This window comes from Xenopus tropicalis, chromosome 10 (genome assembly GCF_000004195.4).
Source record: "Xenopus tropicalis strain Nigerian chromosome 10, UCB_Xtro_10.0, whole genome shotgun sequence".
Taxonomy (NCBI): domain Eukaryota; kingdom Metazoa; phylum Chordata; class Amphibia; order Anura; family Pipidae; genus Xenopus; species Xenopus tropicalis.
Window position 1 is genome coordinate 34,382,356 of NC_030686.2, and position 24,292 is coordinate 34,406,647.

General features: G+C 40.7%; 1 protein-coding gene across 1 annotated transcript; it reads left to right on the top strand.

Moving 5' to 3' along the window:
- Positions 1-604: 604 nt before the first annotated feature.
- Positions 605-23,077, top strand: cyp24a1 (cytochrome P450 family 24 subfamily A member 1). Its single transcript, XM_012952963.2, has 12 exons — positions 605-950; positions 3,541-3,731; positions 8,462-8,555; positions 10,639-10,735; positions 11,153-11,244; positions 11,435-11,546; positions 13,044-13,189; positions 14,300-14,466; positions 15,482-15,560; positions 16,272-16,469; positions 17,917-18,033; positions 22,026-23,077. The coding sequence occupies exons 1-11, from the start codon at positions 711-713 to the stop codon at positions 18,025-18,027; spliced, it is 1,527 nt and encodes a 508-aa protein (XP_012808417.2). The 5' UTR covers positions 605-710; the 3' UTR covers positions 18,028-18,033; positions 22,026-23,077.
- The last annotated feature ends 1,215 nt before the right edge of the window (positions 23,078-24,292 follow it).

Below are 24,292 nucleotides of genomic sequence, written 5' to 3' on the forward strand. Positions count from 1 at the left end.
CCTGCTCTGTCCTTACAACTTTAGCATCTGAGCGGGTCCAGTGCAGAAAGTGCTTTTGCACTAGCAGAGATGAATTTTCATTTTAACAATGTGGCAACGCTCATCTGTTTGCAGAACTATGCAGAAAATTCATCATATGTGCACCCAGTACACTTTACATTCTATCTCAAACCATTGCAATAGACATGGACTGAGGAAGCACATTTGTTTTTCGGTTGTAAATGGGTTAATAGCCTGGGGAAGCTGGGGCAGCCTAGGAAGGAGCTGTGGGACAGAGGTGACAGGGGTGACAGAGGTGTTGCACACCAGGTGACAGAGTGCAGTGTGTCTGATTGTTACCTCTGAATTCCAAACAATGTGAAAAAGGAACAAATAATAAAAAAAAAAAAGTCGAACCTTGCAGCAAGGTCCCAAGGCCAAACCTATGAGCAGCGAGTAACACGTGTGAGTTCAGTTTAACCTGCTTTTATCTAGAGCTTTGGCTGGAGCTTGCGATTCTCATGCCAAGAAAAAAAAAAAATCTCTTTAATGAACTCTGAGTACTACAGCACCTTCCTGCACGCTGGATACACACCAGCAAACCCGGGCTTCTCATTGGTCCAGCTAACAGAGCTAAGGCGAGGGCTATATAAACCTCTGCAAGATGCAGCCCTTTACAAACCTACTAACTTCTCCTGACCCAGGGGGTACACACTCTCCCACACTTCAATATGACTTCCAGAATAAAGAGAGATTTCCTTGGGATGTTGCTCAAATCCAGATCGATCAGCGTTCAGCACAGCATCCCCACTGCCACTGCTGTCTGTGACTTAAAGGAGGAAGAACTCCCAGCACCCTCCTCCTGCCCCCACTCACTGGCAGCCCTGCCGGGACCAACCAAATTGCCCATACTGGGGAGCTTGCTGGACATTTTAAGGAAAGGGGGGCTGAAAAGGCAACATGAAGCACTGGTGAGTATATATGTACTTGATACAAGATCATACTCTCATCAGATTTTTAGATTTAAGGGGGGACGTAAACCCAAAATGATGTAGAGAGTAATATTCCAATTTTCATTTTTCTATTATTTGTAGTTTTTTTTAATTACTTACATTTCTGATCAGCCGTTTTCCAGTTTGGAGCTTCAGCAGTTATCTGGTTGCTAGGGTCCAAATACCTTAGCAACCAGGGAGCTGGTTTAATAAGAGACTAATATAGGAATAGGGAAGGACCAAAATTGTAAAATGAGTTATAAAAAGTGAAAAAAATTAAAAATTGTAGCCTTCAGGAGCAATAGTTGCCGGGGTCAGTGTCTCCTATTCGAAAGGTGCAAAGAGTTAGAAGAGGAAGGCAAAAATTATAAAAAAATTGATAATAAAGACCAATTGAAATATTGCTTAGAAGTGTCCAATCTATAACATAATAAAAGCTAAAGTAAAGGTGAACCACCCCAGTAAAGATGTGCAATGGTTTCACAGTTGTTTGTAAATGCAGTTTCTATTGAAAGCAGAGTTTTTCTGTCCCTTTCTGCACTGCTGGTTCTGTCTCCAGAAAAAATGTATCAGAACTCAGCCTTGCACACTGCACAGGTCTGTGAATCAGCTGGCTTCCGCTACATTGTTTTGAAAATCAAAACCAACCAACCAGGACAGAAAATATAAACAGCCAGACAGATACTAAGTTCAATAGCAGTTACATTTTATGGTTGAACGTGATGGACCTATGTCTTTTTTCAACCCAACTTACTATGTTACTATGTTACATTTATAATTAAAACTGAGTAATGGATGCATGCTGCAAACTTACTTATAATGTTAGAAATTAGTTAAACCTACTTAGAAGGATGTATATTTTTGTTTCAATTATATTTTTTCCAAGTTTACCTGCTCACCACACAGAAACAGTTATTTGGAAAGCGTGTGTGTTTGTGTAATTAGTCATGCCTCTGATTCACTTGGTCAAGAATGTCTAGCATTAAAGCACTCCAGCTATATCAACCAGAATGCCCTTACAGCAATGTATTTTGTCTATTCCGTTATATGTAACCAAATATATATAATTTAGTAAAATTACAGATTTAAAAATAACTGTGGCTTTGATTGCATTGATTTGCTAACCTCTCTTATCTGACTCATTTAGGTATGTTTAAGAAACAATCCTGGACCTTTGTAAAGATAGCTAGAATCTCAGCCATAAAGCAGGGCAGGACTGCTGCTTACAATGGGTATCAGATAGGATCTGTGCCACTGTGACAGAATGCTCTGTTATACAGATAGCTAGAATCTCAGCCATAAAGCAGGGCAGGACTGCTGCTTACAATGGGTATCAGATAGGATCTGTGCCACTGTGACAGAATGCTCTGTTATACAGATAGCTAGAATCTCAGCCATAAAGCAGGGCAGGACTGCTGCTTACAATGGGTATCAGATAGGATCTGTGCCACTGTGACAGAATGCTCTGTTATACAGATAGCTAGAATCTCAGCCATAAAGCAGGGCAGGACTGCTGCTTACAATGGGTATCAGATAGGATCTGTGCCACTGTGACAGAATGCTCTGTTATACAGATAGCTAGAATCTCAGCCATAAAGCAGGGCAGGACTGCTGCTTACAATGGGTATCAGATAGGATCTGTGCCACTGTGACAGAATGCTCTGTTATACAGATAGCTAGAATCTCAGCCATAAAGCAGGGCAGGACTGCTGCTTACAATGGGTATCAGATAGGATCTGTGCCACTGTGACAGAATGCTCTGTTATACAGATAGCTAGAATCTCAGCCATAAAGCAGGGCAGGACTGCTGCTTACAATGGGTATCAGATAGGATCTGTGCCACTGTGACAGAATGCTCTGTTATACAGATAGCTAGAATCTCAGCCATAAAGCAGGGCAGGACTGCTGCTTACAATGGGTATCAGATAGGATCTGTGCCACTGTGACAGAATGCTCTGTTATACAGATAGCTAGAATCTCAGCCATAAAGCAGGGCAGGACTGCTGCTTACAATGGGTATCAGATAGGATCTGTGCCACTGTGACAGAATGCTCTGTTATACAGATAGCTAGAATCTCAGCCATAAAGCAGGACAGGACTGCTGATCTGAAAGATAAAGGAAGCAGTCATAGAACTGACTGCCTTTACAATACTAGCACAGAATAATCAAAATGTAATAATAAATCCAATTTACTCCAAAACTTCTTTACTTTTTAAAGCATTACACACAAACCAAAGACAGTGTCTGTTTAATGATCTTTTAATTTATTTTTTCACATTATATACCTATCATCGCACCAGTGTTTACCAGGTTTGACTGAATGTCTCTTGCAATAACTGAGGGCACTGAGAAAAATGAGAAGACAGGATGAAATGAAAGGAAGATTGCCACAAATACTAAACCTTATCCATTATGTGACTTCATTAGACACAATGTGGAGCAAGTGTAAATGTGAATAATATATAGAGGGAGGGTTTGTAGGGGTTAATTGTTATTTTTATTTCTCATTTCTTATTATAGATTGAAATGAACTGTAATAAATTGAATCTGCTCTGGTTTATTTCCCAGGCAAGTTACCACAAGCAGTTCGGGAAGATCTTCCGTATGAAGCTCGGATCCTTTGATTCTGTCCATATCGGAGCCCCTTGTCTTCTTGAAGCGCTCTACAGGGAAGAAAGCAATTACCCCAAAAGGCTAGAGATTAAGCCATGGAAAGCCTACAGAGATTATCGTGACGAAGCTTATGGACTGCTAATACTGTAAGTTATCATGTGACCAGCTTTCCCAAAATATAGCCATTTGTGCAGAAAAAAGGTCAATTTATTTAACAATTGAGTCCTCCCTAAAACTGTGAGGCCATTAGCAAGCCAGATCTTAATTTACCCTTGATGGGTAGTTGGAAATGCTTTCATAAAATATGTCTCTACATTATGTACTACTGAGCAAAAATATACTTAGAATCCCACATATATGCTAAAAAGTCACTCAACCCAAATTGAACCCCCACTGGTAAAACACATGACTTTGAATTTGTTAATAGGAACCTCCATAACCAGAATACCCTGTCCCTGCATTGGTAACAACTCAGGATCAAACTGTAAGCACCCACATTGTTCACCTGTTTACACCTCAGACAGACTGTAGGAGCAGTGCCAACATTGTGTCACTGTATGTACTGCCTGCCTATGCTGCCTGTGTGTCATACTCTGCTAATCCTATGCTGCCTGTGTGTGCCATACTCTGCCTGCCCTATGCTGCCTGTGTGTGCCATACTCTGCCTGCCCTATGCTGCCTGTGTGTGCCATACTCTGCCTGCCCTATGCTGCCTGTGTGTGCCATACTCTGCCTGCCCTATGCTGCCTATGTGTGCCATACTCTGCCTGCCCTATGCTGCATGTGTGTGCCATACTCTGCCTGCCCTATGCTGCCTGTGTGTGCCATACTCTGCCTTCTCTATGCTCCCTGTGTATGCCATACTCTGCCTGCCCTATGCTGCCTGTGTGCCATACTCTGCCTGCCCTATGCTGCCTGTGTGTGCCATACTCTTCCTGTCCTATGCTGCCTGTGTGTGCCATACTCTGCCTGCCCTATGCTGCCTGTGTGTGCCATACTCTGCCTGCCCTATGCTGCCTGTGTGTGCCATACTCTGCCTGCCTTATGCTGCCTGTGGGTGGTGAACCTGGCAGGGGATTGTTCTGGGAGTTTGTTAGCATTTGGAAATAGTCAATATATGGTCCCTATGGTGTGTAATTATATGCTGGGGGTTGCTGTGCTATCCACAGGGGAGGCATATGGATTTAAGGGTACATCTTAATATGACATAATGAACTTCTTTTGCATATGAATGAAGGGTGATATCCCTGCAGTGAACACCAGCTATTTGGGGTTTTGCTGCGCTAACACCCATTACATGGGTAAGGTCTGAAGTGGGTTTAAATAGGGGGAGTGGTCAAAACTGGCTTCCATTATGGGCTCATGTAGGCCAGAAAAATTCCTGCCCTCTGTACCATAAATGTACCAAAAACTCCTGCCCTCTGTACCATAAATGTACCAAAAACTCCTGCCCTCTGTACCATAAATGTACCAAAAACTCCTGCCCTCTGTACCATAAATGTACCAAAAACTCCTGCCCTCTGTACCATAAATGTACCAAAAACTCCTGCCCTCTGTACCATAAATGTACCAAAAACTCCTGCCCTCTGTACCATAAATGTACCAAAAACTCCTGCCCTCTGTGCCATAAATGTACCAAAAACTCCTGCCCTCTGTACCATAAATGTACCAAAAACTCCTGCCCTCTGTACCATAAATGTACCAAAAACTCTTGCCCTCTGTACCATAAATGTACCAAAAACTCCTGCCCTCTGTACCATAAATGACCAACAGGAGGTTCCCAATCCCCTGTAGTTTTCCATGCCCATCTGTTGGGCTTGGCATACAGAACTTATATAACAGTAAATATATTATGACAAGCACAAGCCTAATAAAATACTTCACAGACGATGTTACGTTTTTTCCACACATACACATGAAACAGCAGAACAGAAGAGTCTACCAGACGTGGCCTTCAGTGTCGAGGTGCCAAGTCTTCAGACATGACAGTCAGTTCCATAAAAAGGAACTCAGTTAAAGTAATGGGGGTGATTCAGTGAAACAACAAACAGAAGGTGTGGGTTTTATGAAAGAGACGTAGTATTAAATGCATGAAACAAATCAAGCCCTAGTGCTTGTGTAGCGGTGACGTTATTTAAAGAGCTGATGTTTTGGTTAAAGTTCATTCCTTCCCTAACTCTGGTAAAACACACAGGAAGTGTCTAATCTTGCTTTTGACATTTTCTTAGTGGGAGGTTAGTTAGCCAAATGGGGATTATGTAATTAGCCTGGACCAAAATGTATAACCTACTGTTTAGCTACTGATTCATCGTTACATAAAGATAACCCACGACCAACCAAACATCATCTATTTTTAAGCACTGCCGTGTCTTGAAATAAAAGATCATTAAAAGTAAAGTTTCTTATTAAACACAGTAACCGTGAAAATATAATAAGAACGCAATTAAGGGAGAACTAAACCTGACCAGTAAAAATGCCTAGGAATTGCATATTTTATATACTAAACTGACTGTACTTGCTTAAAGTTTCAGCATCTCTATAACGGTAATTATATAGGCCTTTACAGTTGTCACAGGAGCTCCCCATTTTGGATTCTGTTAGAACTGTCCGGGACAGGGCACTGTGCTCTGAGCAGCTGTTGAGAAGCTGAGCTTAGGGGTCGTTGCAAATTATTGAGCAGAAAATGAGGTTTGTCTGTCATATAAACTGACACTATGGGGGAGATTTACTAATCCACGAACGATCCGAAGGCGTCCGAATGCGTTTTTTCGTAATGATTGGTATGTTTGCAACTTTTTCATTGGCGTCGCGGCTTTTTCGTATGTCCCGCGATTTTTTCGTCGCCATCAGATTGGTTTTTCCGTCGTTTACTATCACTCAATATGAAAAAATCACGACGGCACTGAAAAAGTCGCGCAAAATACGTTAAAGTCCCGACGGCGACGAAAAAGTCGTGAGAAATAAGAAAAATCGTGACGGCGACAAAAAAGTCACAAAATTTTCGTTTCTAATCCGATTTTTTCCCTTTCAGAATTCAGATTCGTGGATTAGTAAATCTGCCCCTAATTGTACTGGTTTCAGAGCTGCCATGCAATGTGAATCCGAATGAATTACTAATCAGCCTTATACTGTTACATTTATATTCTATATATACAGTATATTGTGCCATTTATATTCTATACAGTATATTGTGCCATTTATATTCTATATATACAGTATATTGTGCCATTTATATTCTATACAGTATATTGTGCCATTTATATTCTATATATACAGTATAGTGTGCCATTTATATTCTATACAGTATATTGTGCCATTTATATTCTATACAGTATATTGTGCCATTTATATTCTATATAGTATATTGTGCCATTTATATTCTATACAGTATATTGTGCCATTTATATTCTATATATACAGTATATTGTGCCATTTATATTCTATATAGTATATTGTGCTATTTATATTCTATATATATAGTATATTGTGCCATTTATATTCTATACAGTATATTGTGCCATTTATATTCTATACAGTATATTGTGCTATTTATATTCTATATATACAGTATATTGTGCCATTTATATTCTATACAGTATATTGTGCCATTTATATTCTATATAGTATATTGTGCCATTTATATTCTATACAGTATATTGTGCCATTTATATTCTATATATACAGTATATTGTGCCATTTATATTCTATATAGTATATTGTGCTATTTATATTCTATATATATAGTATATTGTGCCATTTATATTCTATACAGTATATTGTGCTATTTATATTCTATATATACAGTATATTGTGCCATTTATATTCTATACAGTATATTGTGCTATTTATATTCTATATATACAGTATATTGTGCCATTTATATTCTATACAGTATATTGTGCTATTTATATTCTATATATACAGTATATTGTGCCATTTATATTCTATATATACAGTATATTGTGCCATTTATATTCTATACAGTATATTGTACTATTTATATTCTATATATACAGTATATTGTGCCATTTATATTCTATACAGTATATTGTGCCATTTATATTCTATACAGTATATTGTGCCATTTATATTCTATACAGTATATTGTGCTATTTATATTCTATATATACAGTATATTGTGCCATTTATATTCTATACAGTATATTGTGCCATTTATATTCTATATATACAGTATATTGTGCCATTTATATTCTATACAGTATAATGTGCCATTTATATTCTATATATACAGTATATTGTGAGTCGGTCCCTAAGCTCAGGTAACTGACAGCAGCACAGAGTATGTCCAGTGAGAAGCAGAAAAGAAAATGGGGGGCTACTGGGGCATATTTGGATGCACAGATCTTCCCTGCTAAAGGGCTGGGGTTGCCCTGGGCTGGTACAGAAGCACAAAACATCATGTGTAATATTTCTAGCCTATCTCTTTAGTTTAACTTTAGTTCTCCTTTAACTGCCTTTCCTATATTTAGTTTGTTGCACAATATCATTAAGTACTGGATACACATGAAAATGAAACCTCCTTTCTTCTCATTGTAATGGATCCTCTGAAAGGATTATCTGGTGAATGAGTTCAATGAGTTTAAAAAAACTCTGATCTGATGCCAGCCAGGCATTTTAGTCATTAAAAGTAACTTCCCAATATTTACTTGCCCTGACTGGAGCTATGGAGTGCTCTTTGGGGAGTTGTGACACTATGGGGGTTATGTAATAAAAAGCACAAAGTTTGCCCAGGAGCAGTAACCCATAGCAACCAATTAGCAGTTTGTGCTTTTTCAATTCAGACCTTTTAATAAAAGATGGTTGGATATATAATGGCTCCCTTTTTTTCCCCTCATTTTCTATTCATTTTATGCAGAGAAGGAAAGGACTGGCAGAGAGTCCGAAGTGCCTTTCAGCAGAAGCTAATGAAGCCAACAGAAGTGGGGAAATTAGATACTAAAATCAATGAGGTAAACGGATTGACATTCTTAATGTGCATTCCTTCTGTCTAATTTTGGTGTGATATTTTCCATTAACATCTTCCTCTGATATATCATTTCATTTGATGGTCAAGTGTCATCATTTCACAACCCCTTGTACCAAAATAAATCCAAAGTTAATCTTGGGTTGGGGGTTGTATGTATTAACGTGGGTGGATTTGGGGTTTTTATGGATGATTATAGCCTCAGCTTCTCTCCATCAAATTATACATTGACCTAAAGTAACTTTATATAACTTATAGTAATTAACACACACACTTATACAGTCTATGTAAAGTATATCATATCTGCCTTCCAAAGCTGTGAGGGCACTACCACTCTGTGCCAAATAGAGATGTAGCAAACTGTTCGCCGGAGAACTAATTCACACGAAAATCGGGTGTTCGCAAGTTCGCGAACTTTTAGCGATGTTCGCAACTTTGGGTTCGCCTTAGCTGGAGCCAAATTTTGACCTCTCACCCCAAAGCCAGCAGATACATGGCAGCCAATCAGGCAGCTCTCCCTCCTGGACCACCCCCGGACCACTCCCTTCCATATATAAACCGAAGCCCAGCAGCCATTTTACATTCTGTCTGTGTGTGCTTGATGAGTTAGCATAGGGAGAGAGCTGTGCAGGGGTTTGAGGGACAGTTTAGGTAGCTTTGCTGACTAGTGATCTACTTTCTACTGCTCTGTATGTAGCTGCTGGGGGCAGCTGTCCTGCTGATCTCATCTGCTGTAACCCAATAGTCCTTGTAAAAGCAGTTTATTACACAAGTTTAGAAATGTAGTGTGATTTCTGCCCTTTACAGCACAAAACACAACGCTGTGTCAACAACGTATTTCTGGGCAGAAATGGCTTTTCTAGGTTTTAAAGTTCGCCTTACCATTGAAGTCTATGGGGTTCGCAAAGTTCGCACTTTTTGGCGGAAGTTCGCGAACGGGTTCGCAAACTTTTTTTGTGAGGTTCGCTACATCTCTACTGCAGTGTAACAATATACAGAAATCCACAATATACATCAATCTTTACATATATCTGCAAATGAGTCTGGCTGTATTTCTCTACACTTATAATGTCTTGATAATCTAGCAACACTGTAAAAGAACCACCGGAGCAGTGCATTTTAAATGGCCAGGGCCCCGTTTGAAGGTCCAATGTTTGTTCAGGGTCCCCTTTAGCTCACAAAGTGGGTACCGATATAGGAAAATGTTAGAGTATCGGTCATACGTTTAAGAATCTATAGAACAGCAAATACATAATCACCTTAAATCTCACCCCAAATAACCTTCAAGCTGAACTCTTAGACGTATCTAATGATTCTCACTAGTGATTAGTCCCATTTTGCTTTGTGGAAAATCTTTTAAAAGATTCTCGAAATGGAAAAAACAAAATTGATTCACGACAAATCTTTTGACATGGGCAATATTTTTTGGATGCACTGCAAATCTTTCCACTGCGCCCGTTTCGCTTAAGAATCCGCCAATGGCGAAATGCGGAAATTCGCCACGAATCCATGTCTGCCAAATTTTTTCACCCATCACTATTAGTGATGAGTGAATCTGTCCCATTTTGATTTCCCAAAAAATTAGTGAATCATAAACGTCTAAAGATTCTTGAATAGCAAAAATGTTGCATGTCGAGAAAAATTTGCAGTGTGCGTCAAAAAAATGATGCGGGCAACTTTTTTGTCATGTGCAACATTTTTTTATGCACGTGACAATTTTTTTACACGGGCGACAGTTTATTGACGCACAGCAATTTTTTCCTCCAATGCCGAAACGCGGAAATTCACCCTGAATCCATGCCTGCCGAATTATTTCGCCCATCACTAATTTTCGCCCTAAATGGTCATCAAGTGGAGGCCCCCTCCTTGCCACAGCTCCAGTGGTGCCTATTAATGATATATCCTCCTCTTAATATTCCCATTAGACAAAAGAAATATAGTAGAACTAAGTCTGGGAAACTGGTTATTTACCCAATCAACTGAATGTACTGAAATATTCAGTTAACAACACAGAAGTTTCTGAAGATGCCTTTCATAAGAATTTACTATTATGTCCCATGTCCTTTCAGGTTTTAGTGGACTTTATGAAGAGAATTGACAGTGTTTGTGATGAGGATGGAACAATAGAAGATTTATATTGTGAACTAAATAAATGGTCACTTGAAAGTAAGATCTTACACTGACATCTCAATATTTTCTATCATTGAATAACAACTTTTTATTTTGACTGGGTTACAGGCAGAACAGTATCCAAAATGGGATGGGATATATTATCTGTAATGCTTGGGACCTTGGGTGTTTTGAATAGGGGTCCTTTCTGTAATTGGGGGCACCATGCTAAACAGTACTTAAAAGTAATGTATTATTGTCACTCAGGACCGTGGAAATAAGTTCTGGAAATAATAAGTTCTACAGTTTGATGTACTGATGGGTTACAGCCCAAATCAATGCTCCCTAAGACTAGCATTCTTACAAATAGTTATTAAACTACACCCCCAATACCCCCTGACACCCTTTTCAGCATCTCCATATAAATAATGTTATCTGGGTATTTATTTATGTTTCTGACTTCCTCTGTTTCAGGTATTTGTCTTGTGCTTTATGAGAAGAGATTTGGATTTCTGCAGCCGAATTTAGGGGAAGAGGCCCAGAACTTTATTACAGCCATAAAAATGGTACAGTCAATCACAGCCCTGCATACAGTGAAAGGGAAACTGATAATTCAGACGATAAATTGCCCTGTAATCCTTATGTAATGGGGAAGGGCATTTTATTAAATAAATCAACTTAAACCAATCAACTGCTTGCTCCTTGTCCTCTCTGTGCACTATAATAAAAACATGTTTCTTTGTTTCCAACCATTAGATGATGAGCACCTTTGGACTCATGATGGTGACACCAGTTGAACTCCACAAAAGCCTGAATACTAAGATATGGAAGGACCACACTCATGCCTGGGACAGCATCTTCAAAACTGGTATGAGAAAAAATGTTACAGACATGTATCTGAAACCAATGTAGAAGAAGAGAGTTGCCTATTGACTCAAAGTCTACAGTGGCATTCCAAGGCACTTTTTCCACTAGATGTTGGAACATTGTTGCTGGGAGTTGCTTCCGTTCAGCCACAAGAGCATTAGTGAGGTTGGAAACTGATGTTGGGGATCAGGCCTGGCTCACAGTCAGGATTCCAACTGATCTCAGAGGTCCAATTAGGTTGAAGTCAGGGCTCTGTGCAGTCCCATCTCAGCAAACCCAATCTGTATGAGCCTGGCTTTGTGCATGGGCCCTTCCCCTAAACTGCTTCACAAAGTAGGAAGCAGGGAATTGTCAGAAATGTCATTGTATGGCATGGGTCGGACTGGGGGGAGCAGGGCCCACCGGCACCCGTTAAGGTATCCCCTCATAACCCCGCCAAACGTCCTCCCCTGAGCGCGTGTAAGTGAAACGCATAAGGGGAGGACACCGGCGGCTGGGGGAGTGGCAACAGGGTCGGGTCTGACCCGCTGGGGCCCACTAGGGCTGGGGCCCACCGGGTATTTTCCCGGAGTCCCGGCGGCCCAGTTCGACCCTGTGTATGGCTGTAGCTTAAATAGCTCATCCCTTAAGTTAGAAGGGGCGGGCACACAAATTTGGTCATATTAATTAATATATTATATATCAGCAACAATTTTTCAATGATTTTAAAGGGTTAAGCATGATTATTTTACAATTCACAGCATTGTAGGTAAATTCTTTCTGCAAGTGAATGCGTTTATTACTGGAAGAACTCCACTATGTCCACAAACCACACAAAAGGCTGACTCGCCACTTGTTGGTATGACAGCGTATACATATTTATGAATTGAAATGATTTTTTTTTTTGCTTGTTTTAAGATAAAAAAAATTCTCCTTCAGTTCTGCTCTGTCAGTAAGTAAACCAGCACTCATGCAAAAAAAAAGTCAACATCAGATGAGATATTTTTACTTTCACATTACTTAGGTTTAAATGTTTTGTACAGAATAACAACCATCCAGCAGTCAGCCCTTAGAAAAAGCACACACAAAAGTTAGAATAATGAAAACTCGTTTTCTGTCACATTTGGATGTGTATTAACCCAGAGACTACAAACTCCCTGTCCCTCTCAACGTAAGCCGCCATTAAAAGGTTTTATTCCCACCCACTGTTTGAGTCACAGGGGGTCATTTAATATAAGTATCCTATAGCAATAGTGATTAGAGTTTTTATCCAGCTGCACATTGAGCAATGAAAGCAAATACCTGATTGGTTGTCAACTTTGCCCAGTCTTTATAAATGACCCCCACAGACTCACTGCCCATTCCGATGCTCAACTATCTTCTGCCCCACCCCATCTAACTTAGTCGATTCTTTTTTAAGTTAATTTATGTTCAGTTACATTCATTCTTTCCAAGCTCTGGGCTCTCACATATAATCTCATCATAATCTAATCATATATAATCTTTTTATTTCTTGCAGCCAAATGTCACATTGACAGAAGATTGACTAAACTGTCATCAAAAGGCTCCGAAGATTTTTTGTGCACCATCTACAACGACAGCAAGTTATCCAAAAAAGAAATGTACGCGACCATCACCGAAATGCTCATTGGGGCAGTGGAAACTGTAAGGAAAATAAATGTTTCCCCTGTTTATTTCCTGATCATACAGTTGCAGGATAGGTATATGGCAGGATAGGGATTCCCCTGTACTAAGTACAATTCAGCAGGAACAGCCCCCTAAGTTTGCTCATAGCCTGTACAGAGATATACCATAAAACTATGGCAGTATAGGGATTCCCCTGTACTAAGTACAATTCAGCAGGAACAGCACCCTAAGTTTGCTCATAGCCTGTACAGAGAGATACCATAAAACTATGGCAGCATAGGGATTCCCCTGTACTAAGCACAATTCAGCAGGAACGGCCCCCTAAGTTTGTTCATAGCCTGTACAGAGAGATACCATAAAACTATGGCAGCATAGGGATTCCCCTGTACTAAGCACAATTCAGCAGGAACAGCCCCCTAAGTTTGCTCATAGCATGTACAGAGAGATACCATAAAACTATGGCAGCATAGGGATTCCCCTGTACTAAGCACAATTCAGCAGGAACAGCCCCCTAAGTTTGCTCATAGCCTGTACAGAGAGATACCATAAAACTATGGCAGCATAGGGATTCCCCTGTACTAAGCACAATTCAGCAGGAACAGCCCCCTAAGGATGCTCATTTTAATGCAGGAATTACTTTAACTTCATGATTTATGATACTGAAATTCCTTTGGACAAATTTAATAAACGCCTAATGATTGACTGGGCAAACATTTGCTGTGTTCTTCTGACTTGTGCCTATATGATATGCAACCATCAAGATTAGATAATAATTAGGTATTTAGGTTCTCATCTAAGCACTGAATATAAAAGCTGTCATTTTTAAGCCAATTTCGGCTAAGTACACAATGATCAGAATAAATAAAATAATGAGATTGCAGACAGCACACAATTCTTTCTACTAGGAATTCCCCATGACTTTTTTATATTTTACCCAGTGTTGGAACTGGCGTCTCAAGGCTTTTTGCCATCTGTGCTTCAAGTTCTATTTAAAATCCATGGCATATTTATTGCGGCCATCCACTGGCTGACACTCCATGGTATTTTGTTCTTTTAGTTCATGGAAATATATACATTTACCAGTGGATTAATCCCAATAAGACTTTTTATGGGTTCTTTGTATTGTAGACAGCCAACAGTTTGCTTTGGGCAATATTCAACATCTCCCGTAACCCGCACATTCAGAAGAAACTTCTAGAAGAAATTGAGAGTGTATTGTTACCAGACCAGGTCCCTACGGCAGATGATATCAGAAATATGCCATATCTAAAGGCCTGCTTGAAAGAATCAATGAGGTGAGCTTCCTTTGAGAATGAAAGGACCAGTAACACAAAAATGAAAATTATTGACTTGATTTGGCACACCTTTATTTCTATTCTGTTCATATAAAACCCTTAGGGCAAACTGCTGTACTTTTTACCCGCAATGCAGTTTAAAAAGTGACCTACTTAGTGCCATAAATAGTGACAGTAGGGCAAAATAGAGACAGTGGGGCTAGACAGAGACAGTAGGACAAGATGGAGAGAGTAGGACAAGATGGAGAGAGTAGGACAAGATGGAGAGAGTAGGATAAGATGGAGACAGTATGGCAAGATGGAGACAGTAGGACACAATGGAAAGAGTAGGGCATGATTAAGACAGCAGAGCATGACTGAGACAACAGGGCAAGTTGGAGACAGTATGGCAAGGTGGTAACATTAGGGCAAGATGAACGAAACAAGGGAAGAAAGAAACAGGACTGGCATGATGAGAAAGTAGGACAAGATGTAGAAAAGGAAAATAGGGGGAGATGGAGATAATAGGGCAAGGTGGCAACAATAGGGAGAAGGTGGAGACAGTAGGGGAAGATGTAGACAATAAGGTGAAGAAAGTGGGGTAAAATGGAGACAGTCGGACACAATGGAGACAGTAGGTCAAGGTGGAGAAAAGAGGGGAAGATGGAGACAGTAGGGCAAGATGGAGGCAATAGGGCAAAATGGAGACAGTACGACACAGTAAGGACAGTATGGAAAGATTGAGATAGTAGAGAAAGATAGAGACAGTAGGACCAGATGAAGACAGTAGGTCAAGGTGGAGAAAATAGGGGAAGATTGAGACAGCAGGGCAAGATGGAGGCAATAGGGCAAAATGGAGACAGTAGGACTAGATCTAGACCCACAAGTCAAAATAGCTGCAGCTAAAGAGCTATAGATTGGATAATCAATATTTATCATATAAATAATGTGGCCCCACATTGTCTGTTCAACCTCAGCCCAAACTCCCAAACAACAGACCTGTCTAGTTAATTTTATATAAATATTTATTTTTCAGGATTACTCCATCCATTCCCTTCACAACCCGAACTCTCGATAAAGAAACCGTTCTTGGAGATTATGTTCTGCCAAAGGGGGTGAGTAGCTGGGTGAAAGGATTAAAGGGACATTGTATTCCTGGCCAGAATCTCTTGACTAGAATAAACAATAAGAAAGCAGTTTCAATTTAAAACGAATTGAAAAATGTGATACTTCCTTCTTTCGTGTTTATTACATTTGACGAATGTTGATACTTGGGTTTTTGGTGGTCTAACGTCCTTTCTTTCTGTATTTCTCTTGGCAAACTCATGTGGCAGAAGCAATAAAGGGGCTGACTGTGGGCATGTAGGGAAATATTATATAACTCTGTTTAACAAGGGTTATGAAAGATAAAGATAGTCAATTCTTGCTAAAGCATTTCTAAAGCCGCAGGGAGGGAATTAGTGACACACATTAAATGACTCACATGTTTTTGATTCGCAGACACTTTGGGCTATAGCTCATATACACTCACTAACCTCTCTAGCTCTTGACTAGACCAGACACTTCAGGCTTTATTTAAAGTTAAGGTATGTTGCCAACATTAAACATCAGGGTAGCTTCATCCCCTCGGGCCACATGTAGAGTTGCATAGATGGTTTCTAGATATTCAAGCAGCACAGTACCAGTTTGTGAACAGGAGCTTTTAGTAGTTGGGCCAATTCACAGTAGTGGTTATTTAGGAAATTGGGCACCATGGCCAGAATGCATCTTTGAAAGTATAGTTCTTTGTTTATATTGAATAACCAGGCAATGATTCCCCTTTTTAGACTGTACTGACCATAAACAGCCATGTTCTGGGCTCAAACCAAGAATGCTTTGATAACTGGAACCAGTTCCGACCCGAGCGTTGGCTTCAGCAAAAGAACACCATCAACCCCTTTGCTCACGTTCCATTTGGCATCGGGAAAAGAATGTGTATCGGCCGACGACTGGCCGAGCTGCAGCTCCAATTAACTCTGTGTTGGGTAAGAGCTTCTCATAATGAACTATGTATCAGGTTTCATGGCTGGAACTGGCAGCTTTTGTGTTTTTAAGATATCTCTTGGCAAACTCCATGAACCCCTTGTATTTCGTTGAACCTATTGACACCTTTTATGTTCTTTAAAATAAACATTACAAGTATGAAAACAAAGAGCCATGAGTGTTCTCAAATGTCATCAAAGCACAACAGCTTCTTAATCTTTCAGCAGTAAGTGCCCTCTTTAGCAACATTTTTTTCGTCATTGTCTTACTTTTTTAAACTATTGCTGTTTGTTAACTACTTTTCTTTTAACTATTTCTAAATTACCAAATTTATATATAAAAGTGACTGTTTCAGTCTTGTTAATGTTTGAACAAACAAAATTAAGTTGAAATTACTTCTCTGCTCCAGATATGGCAAAAACAGTATATTCTGTATGAGAATGGATTTTTTTTAGCAAAATAGGGGGAAAAATACTTACGTTTTCCTTATGGTCAACAATTTTATCAGAATAATTAAAGTCTTGTAATGGAGTAGACGTTCTACCTACTCTACAGTTGTAATTTCCCCATGCAGCTCCATTACCTAAGTCAGGCTAGGTCTGGTTCCATTAAGCATTAGTGCAATGAGCCCCATCTTGTTGAGCATATGCCCTGGGATAGTAGGGAAGTCCTCCATTGGTGCCTACCTGGTAGTGGTATGCAAGTAGAAGTAAGTAGTTATGTTTATTTTCTTGGACAACCCTCTTGGACGAAGTGGATGGTGCAGGGAACCTTAGGAAAAGCCCTAGAGAAGAAGAGTCCTAGAATAAGAATAGATTCCAATGAATGTCAGAGAAGATGGACCTTGTAGACATGGACTAGATCCTACATGTTATTGCTTCAGAACCAAAATATATTCAAGGCTATTTGATAGAGCAGCGTGAAGCTTCATCAAGGAGTGTACATGGTCAGTACCCTGTGCATGTTTCTCCAGTATAAGGGAAAAAGTGTGTAAGCTCAGGGTACTGAAGAATATTCTGTACTGTGGTTGGAACCTCAAGTGGCTACTACTTCAATCTGTTTTAATAGCTTTGCTTGGCATTATAGCGTCTGTACCTCTGGCACCCAGTTACTGTGTGAAAGAAACTGAGTGATCTAATTTTTCCAACCTATACCAACTCAATACCAGTCCTATGTGACCCATGTTCTACTGAAGTTTGTTGTTAAGGTGATGAGTTAATGAGAATTTGGTACCATTTCCATTTTTATCAGAATGGAAAGTTCAAGATGTCACCACTAAATTATGGTATAAAACATATGATTTAAGTAAATGCAGCAGGTTTTTTTTTCTGCTTAGTTTACACAATATTGAGAAATGTATTCACCTGAAATGTATTTAGAGATTTTTTTTTCTAGCAAATTATTAGAGGAGAAAGATTCACAATAACATTGCTTCAATATCCCTTTCAGCTGATTAGGAAGTACGAGATTGTAGCCACCGATAATGATCCAGTGGAGACATTACACTTGGGGACTCTGATGCCCAGCCGTGAACTTCCAGTTGCGTTCCACAGGAGATAAATCCAGGTGAGTTTACTTTAACTAGCCCAACTAGCCTGGCTATATTTTGACAAGGTTGCTTCTTCCAACAACACATCTAAATACAGAGCTGTCAACTTTTAAGTAGTGGTTGGGGAAACCGTGGGGTGCACCCGGAAGTGATATCACACACAGGTGAAAGCTATAGGGCATATTTATGACTTAAGGAAAACTATACCCCTAACCTAACCTTGTTATGAGCTAAGGGGGCCCAGCCTGAAGGCCAGTTAGGGGGAAATTTGGGGTGAGTGCTTATTTGTGCCCTGGGTACCCCTGGAACTATAGCAGGGTGACTGTTACCCCAATGTTTCTATATATCTGTAACCTTGTTATGGGCTAAGGGGGCCCAGCCTGAAGGCCAGTTAGGGGGAGATTTGGGGTGAGTGCTTATTTGTGCCCTGGGTACATCTGGAACTATAGCAGGGTGACTGTTACCCCAATGTTTCTATATATCTGTAACCTTGTTATGGGCTAAGGGGGCCCAGCCTGAAGGCCAGTTAGGGGGAGATTTGGGGTGAGTGCTTATTTGTGCCCTGGGTACATCTGGAACTATAGCAGGGTGACTGTTACCCCAATGTTTCTATATATCTGTAACCTTGTTATGAGCTAAGGGGGCCCAGCCTGAAGGCCAGTTAGAGGGGGATTTGGGGTAAGTGCTTATTTGTGCCCTGGGTACCCCTGGAACTATAGCAGGGTGACTGTTACCACAATATTTCTATATATCTGTAACCTTTTTATGAGCTAAGGGGGCCCAGCCTGAAGGCCAGTTAGGGGGAGATTTGGGGTGAGTGCTTATTTGTGCCCTGGGTACCCCTGGAACTATAGCAGGGTGACTGTTACCCCAATGTTTCTATATATCTGTAACCTTGTTATGAGCTAAGGGGGCCCAGCCTGAAGGCCAGTTAGGGGGACATTTGGGGTGAGTGCTTATTTGTGCCCTGGGTACCCCCATTTCTTCTATATATCACTGGTGAGTGCTTATTTGTTAAAATCTCTGCATTGATTTCATGTAGTTAAAACGTTATCCATTAGCAATCAGTACAGCCCAGAAATTTATATTTAGCGCAAGTGTTTGTGATTTTTCAGATATGTAATATTCTAAAAGGTTGTAAAGGGCATTTCCTTAGGGAAAGCTTTTAAATATGAATTGGACAATTACACTACATCAGTGCTGTCCAACTTCTGTTGTACTGAGGGCCGGAATTTTTCCGACCTACGTGGTGGAGGGCCGATAATGGAAGCCCGTTTTGACCACTCCCCTTTTTGAAACCGCACCTACTTGAAACCACACCCATGTTATCACATGACCATACCCATATTAATGGTTGTAGTACAGCAAAAACCTGCCATACTCTGCCTGCCCTACCCTGCCTGTGTGTGCCATACTCGCCTTCCCTACCCTGCCTGTGTGTGCCATACTCTGCCTTCCCTACCCTGTCTGTGTGCCATACTTTCACTGTGTGTGCCATTCTTGGCTGGTTTGTGCCATACTTGGCCTGTGTGTGCCATACCCTGCCTGTGTGTGCCATACCCTGCCTGTGTGTGCCATACTCTGCCTTCATTACCCTGCCTGCATGTGCCATACTCTCACTGTGTTTGCCATTCTTGGCTGGTTTGTGCCATACTTGGCCTGTGTGTGCCATACTCTGCCTGCCCTACCCTGCCTGTGTGTGCCATACTCTGCCTTTATTACCCTGCCTGCGTGTGCCATACTCTCACTGTGTTTGCCATTCTTGGCTGGTTTGTGCCATACTTGGCCTGTGTGTGCCATACTCTGCCTGTGTGTGCCATACTCTGCCTTCCCTACCCTGCCTGTGTGTGCCATACTCTGCTTGCCCTATGATGCCTGTGTGTATGGCACACACAGGCAGCCTACAGTGACACAATGCTGGCACTGCTCCTACAGTCTGCAAAATAACTATATATTAAAAAACTTTTTAATTGAAGTACCACCTCAGTATATGTTCTTTTTGCAGTGTGCAGGGATTATTTGTGGGTTTCTACTGCTCCTGAGGTGTGAACAGGGGAACAATGGGGGTGATTACAGCCTGAGCCAGAGGTGTGAACACTGCAGGGGGTGAACAATACAGAAACTAAAAGGTGTGAAAAACACAGGTTTTACATATTTAAACAATACAGCCTGATTACAGCCTGAATCTGAGGTGAGAACCATGCAGGGGGGCAGTTAATCACAGTACTGATACCATTTAAAGCTTACACAAGAGTAAGCCATCAAAGCAGCCAGACAGGTGGGGGGCCACACAGAGGGGGGTCGCGGGCCGCCAGTTGGACAGCACTGCACTACATCATTTAAGTGTGAGGCCAATAATGAGCAGCAAACACAACAATTTCCCCTTTACGTGTCTATATTATGGCACACTGAGAGTATAACCTTCATTTCTGGGAATCAGTTCATTATGCTGAGCAGCCATGCCATCAAGGTTCAGTAGCTGGGAGCACATCGGATCACTTGTAGCTTTTATTAAAGGGACATTTTTAGAGCAAGTACATGACTAATACGTCTGTGTGTGTCATAAAAGCTTTAGGGGCATCAGGGTTCAAAAATCGTTCCTGGAATACAGATTTGCACTTAAAGCCCTCAGTAAACCTGCACTCATTTCCAGTATTGCCCTTGGATGCAGTTACCAAGACCAGCAGTTGCCAGAAAATGTTGCAATTGCCCTTATCTATCTCTTTCTTTTTTATTTGGCGTTATTCTTAAAGAGAAGAAAAAAAAACCCTTTGACATGAACTCATTCATTTGGGTTATGAAGGAAAGGTGCATAAACACCATCTGAGCTTCCAGATATCAATATAAATGTTTATTCTTTATACAGACGTGATTCCACAGATTGAAAGGAAACCATGATAGTGTGTCTCTGCGCTTGCTGGAATCAGTTGGCCGCCCCATTACACTCACACTGTAATTCAGCCACTCCCTGTGAAGCTATGGATTTCGGGACTTGAAATCCCTCTGCTTTCTATAGTGAATGGTGCTCAGACCCAGGGTTGGACTGGGAGGTGCAGGGCCCACCCCAGGGGCCCTGCAGGTGCCCCAGCCAGCCGTGTACCCTAACCTCCCCCCCCCCTGCAGGGGCCCCCCTAGCCCTCCCCCCACAGGGCCCCCACCTGACGTCCTCCCCGAGCGCGTATAAATTGAATGCGTCAGGGGAGGAACAGTCAGAAGGGGGAGCGCTGGCAAAGGTCGGACTGGGCCAACGGGGCCCACTAGGGCCGGGGCCCACCGGGATTTTTCCCGGTGTCCCGGCGGCCCAGTCCGACCCTGCTCAGACCTCTCTTAAAGCAGAGGGTTTAATAATTCCCCTTAAAATGGATATGTTGTTCATGTCCCTTAGTATGTATTCCATCAGTAGGTTCAGTTATGGGGTAATGAAGCCAAGCTAACTTGCTCAGTAATCTCCCTATGTTAGATAAGCAGAGCAGGATGGCTGGAAGAACTGTCACTGGAGGGTTCTTTTGCCTCTGGTTAGGGAACCTTCTCTTTGGGGAGTACAATGGGAAAGTAATAAGGAGCATTTACGTCCTCTATATATTTATATATTCTGTTTCACTTTCACAAAAATAAGAATGTTATAAGCAAAGAAACTGAATTGAAATTGATGCCAAATGTGAGCTGCGCCCAAGGCCAATCACTCCCTTCCCCAACACATTTAGGTGACAAATGGGGCGGGTTGGAGATTGATGTGGACTGGGGCTTGATGAGTGGGAGCTGACTCCCTGATAGTTGCCATCGTGCATCACGTGGGTGGAATTATAGAGAGCTAAAATAGGGGCAGGCAGGAAGCTGTTTGAAAACACTAAAGTATGATAGGTATTGTTTAGAAGTACTATGTTTGGGTGACCATTGTCTCATCTTTTGATTATATAGATTGCCATTTATGCTATATGCCAACACTGAGTCCACATTCTTCCTTTTCATTCTCCTCTGCCATTATCTCACTATTCTCTCATGTTCACAGGTGAGGAATGAACGGAATTTGTTTACATATGCTCCTAAACTCTTTGGCACTGACCTTCTCGGACAGCAGTGTGACCAGGCTTTGAACCTCAGAATCTGGCAAGCAGAATATGTTAACAAGCAGTCACAATGCTGAAGTCAACTGATAGCACTGACGGGAAAATGGGGCGGTCAATACGCTAAACCACGTAACACAACTATGCAACGTGTTTGCTAAAAAGATATGCCTGGTATTTGCTCAGCTGAAAGTAGGCCAAAGTATGTTGTTGAAGGCTACAGCCGTTCACATTTGTTGCGGAGATAAAAGGTGCTCTCCACCTGCCAAGTGATTATATCTAGAGGGCAACTGTAATAAAACAAACATGTTTGCTCACAACCACGCCACCCATTTATGAGACTTCACTGGTGTTTACTGTGTATGTGCTGAGTTTACAAAACTATATTTAACATACAGCCATTTAATAATAAGTGTTTCTGGGACATAGGGGAATTTGAGTGCAGTGGCCCTGAATTTTAACCAAAAGGTTCATTATTTGTTAAAACAATCAGTGCTGGGAACAGAAACTGCTCCACTGGCGAATGGATGTACTTGTCTACAAATGACTCAAAACAGCGGATCTATGAGTCTAAACTATGCCTGGAGTCTGATATCTTTCAGCACCTCCAAAAAGTCAGATAAAATGGCAAATTGTCTGTTTTTTTGCAAGATACCCCCGAAATGGGGGTGGGGTCATCAGTAATCAGTGACTAAATTTACTAGCATATAAAAATTGATATTTTTTTTTCTGTTCAGAGACCCCGACGTGCAATTTGGCAACACAATCTAAATGCAGTTTTACAAATTAGTTTGCTTCTTATATTAACCTTTCAGTCCCTGTCGTAAAGTAAGTAAGGATTCAGTTTCATTATTCATCCTGCTTAGTTGGCGCAGAAAACAGGGGAAAAAATTATCAAAATTAGAATTTTCAAGTTTCACGAACAGTTATGGGACCTGTTATCCAGAATGCTTGGGACTCAGGGCTTTCCAGATAAGGGATCTTTCTGTAATTTAGATCTCCATCCTAAAAAATCATTTAAACATCATTTAAACCCAATAGGATTGTTTTGCCTCCAATAAGGATTAATTATATCTTAGTTGGGATCAAGTACAGGTACTGTTTTATTATTACAGAGAAAAGGGAATCATTTAACCATTAAATAAACCCAATAGGGCTGTTCTGCCCCCAATAAGGGGTAATTATATCTTAGTTGGGATCAAGTACAGCTACTGTTTTATTATTACAGAGAAAAGGGAATCATTTAACCATTAAATAAACCCAATAGGGCTGTTCTGCCCCCAATAAGGGGTAATTATATCTTAGTTGGGATCAAGTACAGGTACTGTTTTATTATTACAGAGAAAAGGGAATCATTTAACCATTAAATAAACCCAATAGGGCTGTTCTGCCCCCAATAAGGGGTAATTATATCTTAGTTGGGATCAAGTACAGGTACTGTTTTATTATTACAGAGAAAAGGGAATCATTTAACCATTAAATAAACCCAATAGGGCTGTTCTGCCCCCAATAAGGGGTAATTATATCTTAGTTGGGATCAAGTACAGCTACTGTTTTATTATTACAGAGAAAAGGGAATCATTTAACCATTAAATAAACCCAATAGGGCTGTTCTGCCCCCAATAAGGGGTAATTATATCTTAGTTGGGATCAAGTACAGGTACTGTTTTATTATTACAGAGAAAAAGGAAATCATTTTTAAAAAATGATGTTCTTATAATAAAGTCTATGGGAGACAGTCTTTCTTTAATTCGGAACTTTCTGGATAATGGGTTTCCAGATAAGGGATCCCATACCTGTACTGATTCCAAAAACCTATAAAAAGTTAAAAAACTCAAACACAGTGAAATCACATTCTTCCCCTCATTTGTAATACAACTCCTTTCAACTTCTCCGTGAACTCACCAGCTTTAGATGTGTAGTATTTTCATTCAAATTTTTGATTTTTTTGCACTTAATAAACCTCAAAAATCTAAGTTACAGAAACTCAAATTTGACCTTGTGTCTTATCCAAAGTCATTTTTGAGCCATTGTCACCAAGACTTTTATCCTTGGAATAAGATGCTCTAATACAGTGATCCCCAACCAGTGGCTCAGGGGCAACATGTTGCTCCCCAACCCCTTGGATGTTTCTCTCAGTGCCCCCAAACCAGGGAGTTATTTTTCAATTCCTGACTTGGGGGCAAGTTTTGGTTGAATAAAAACAAGATTT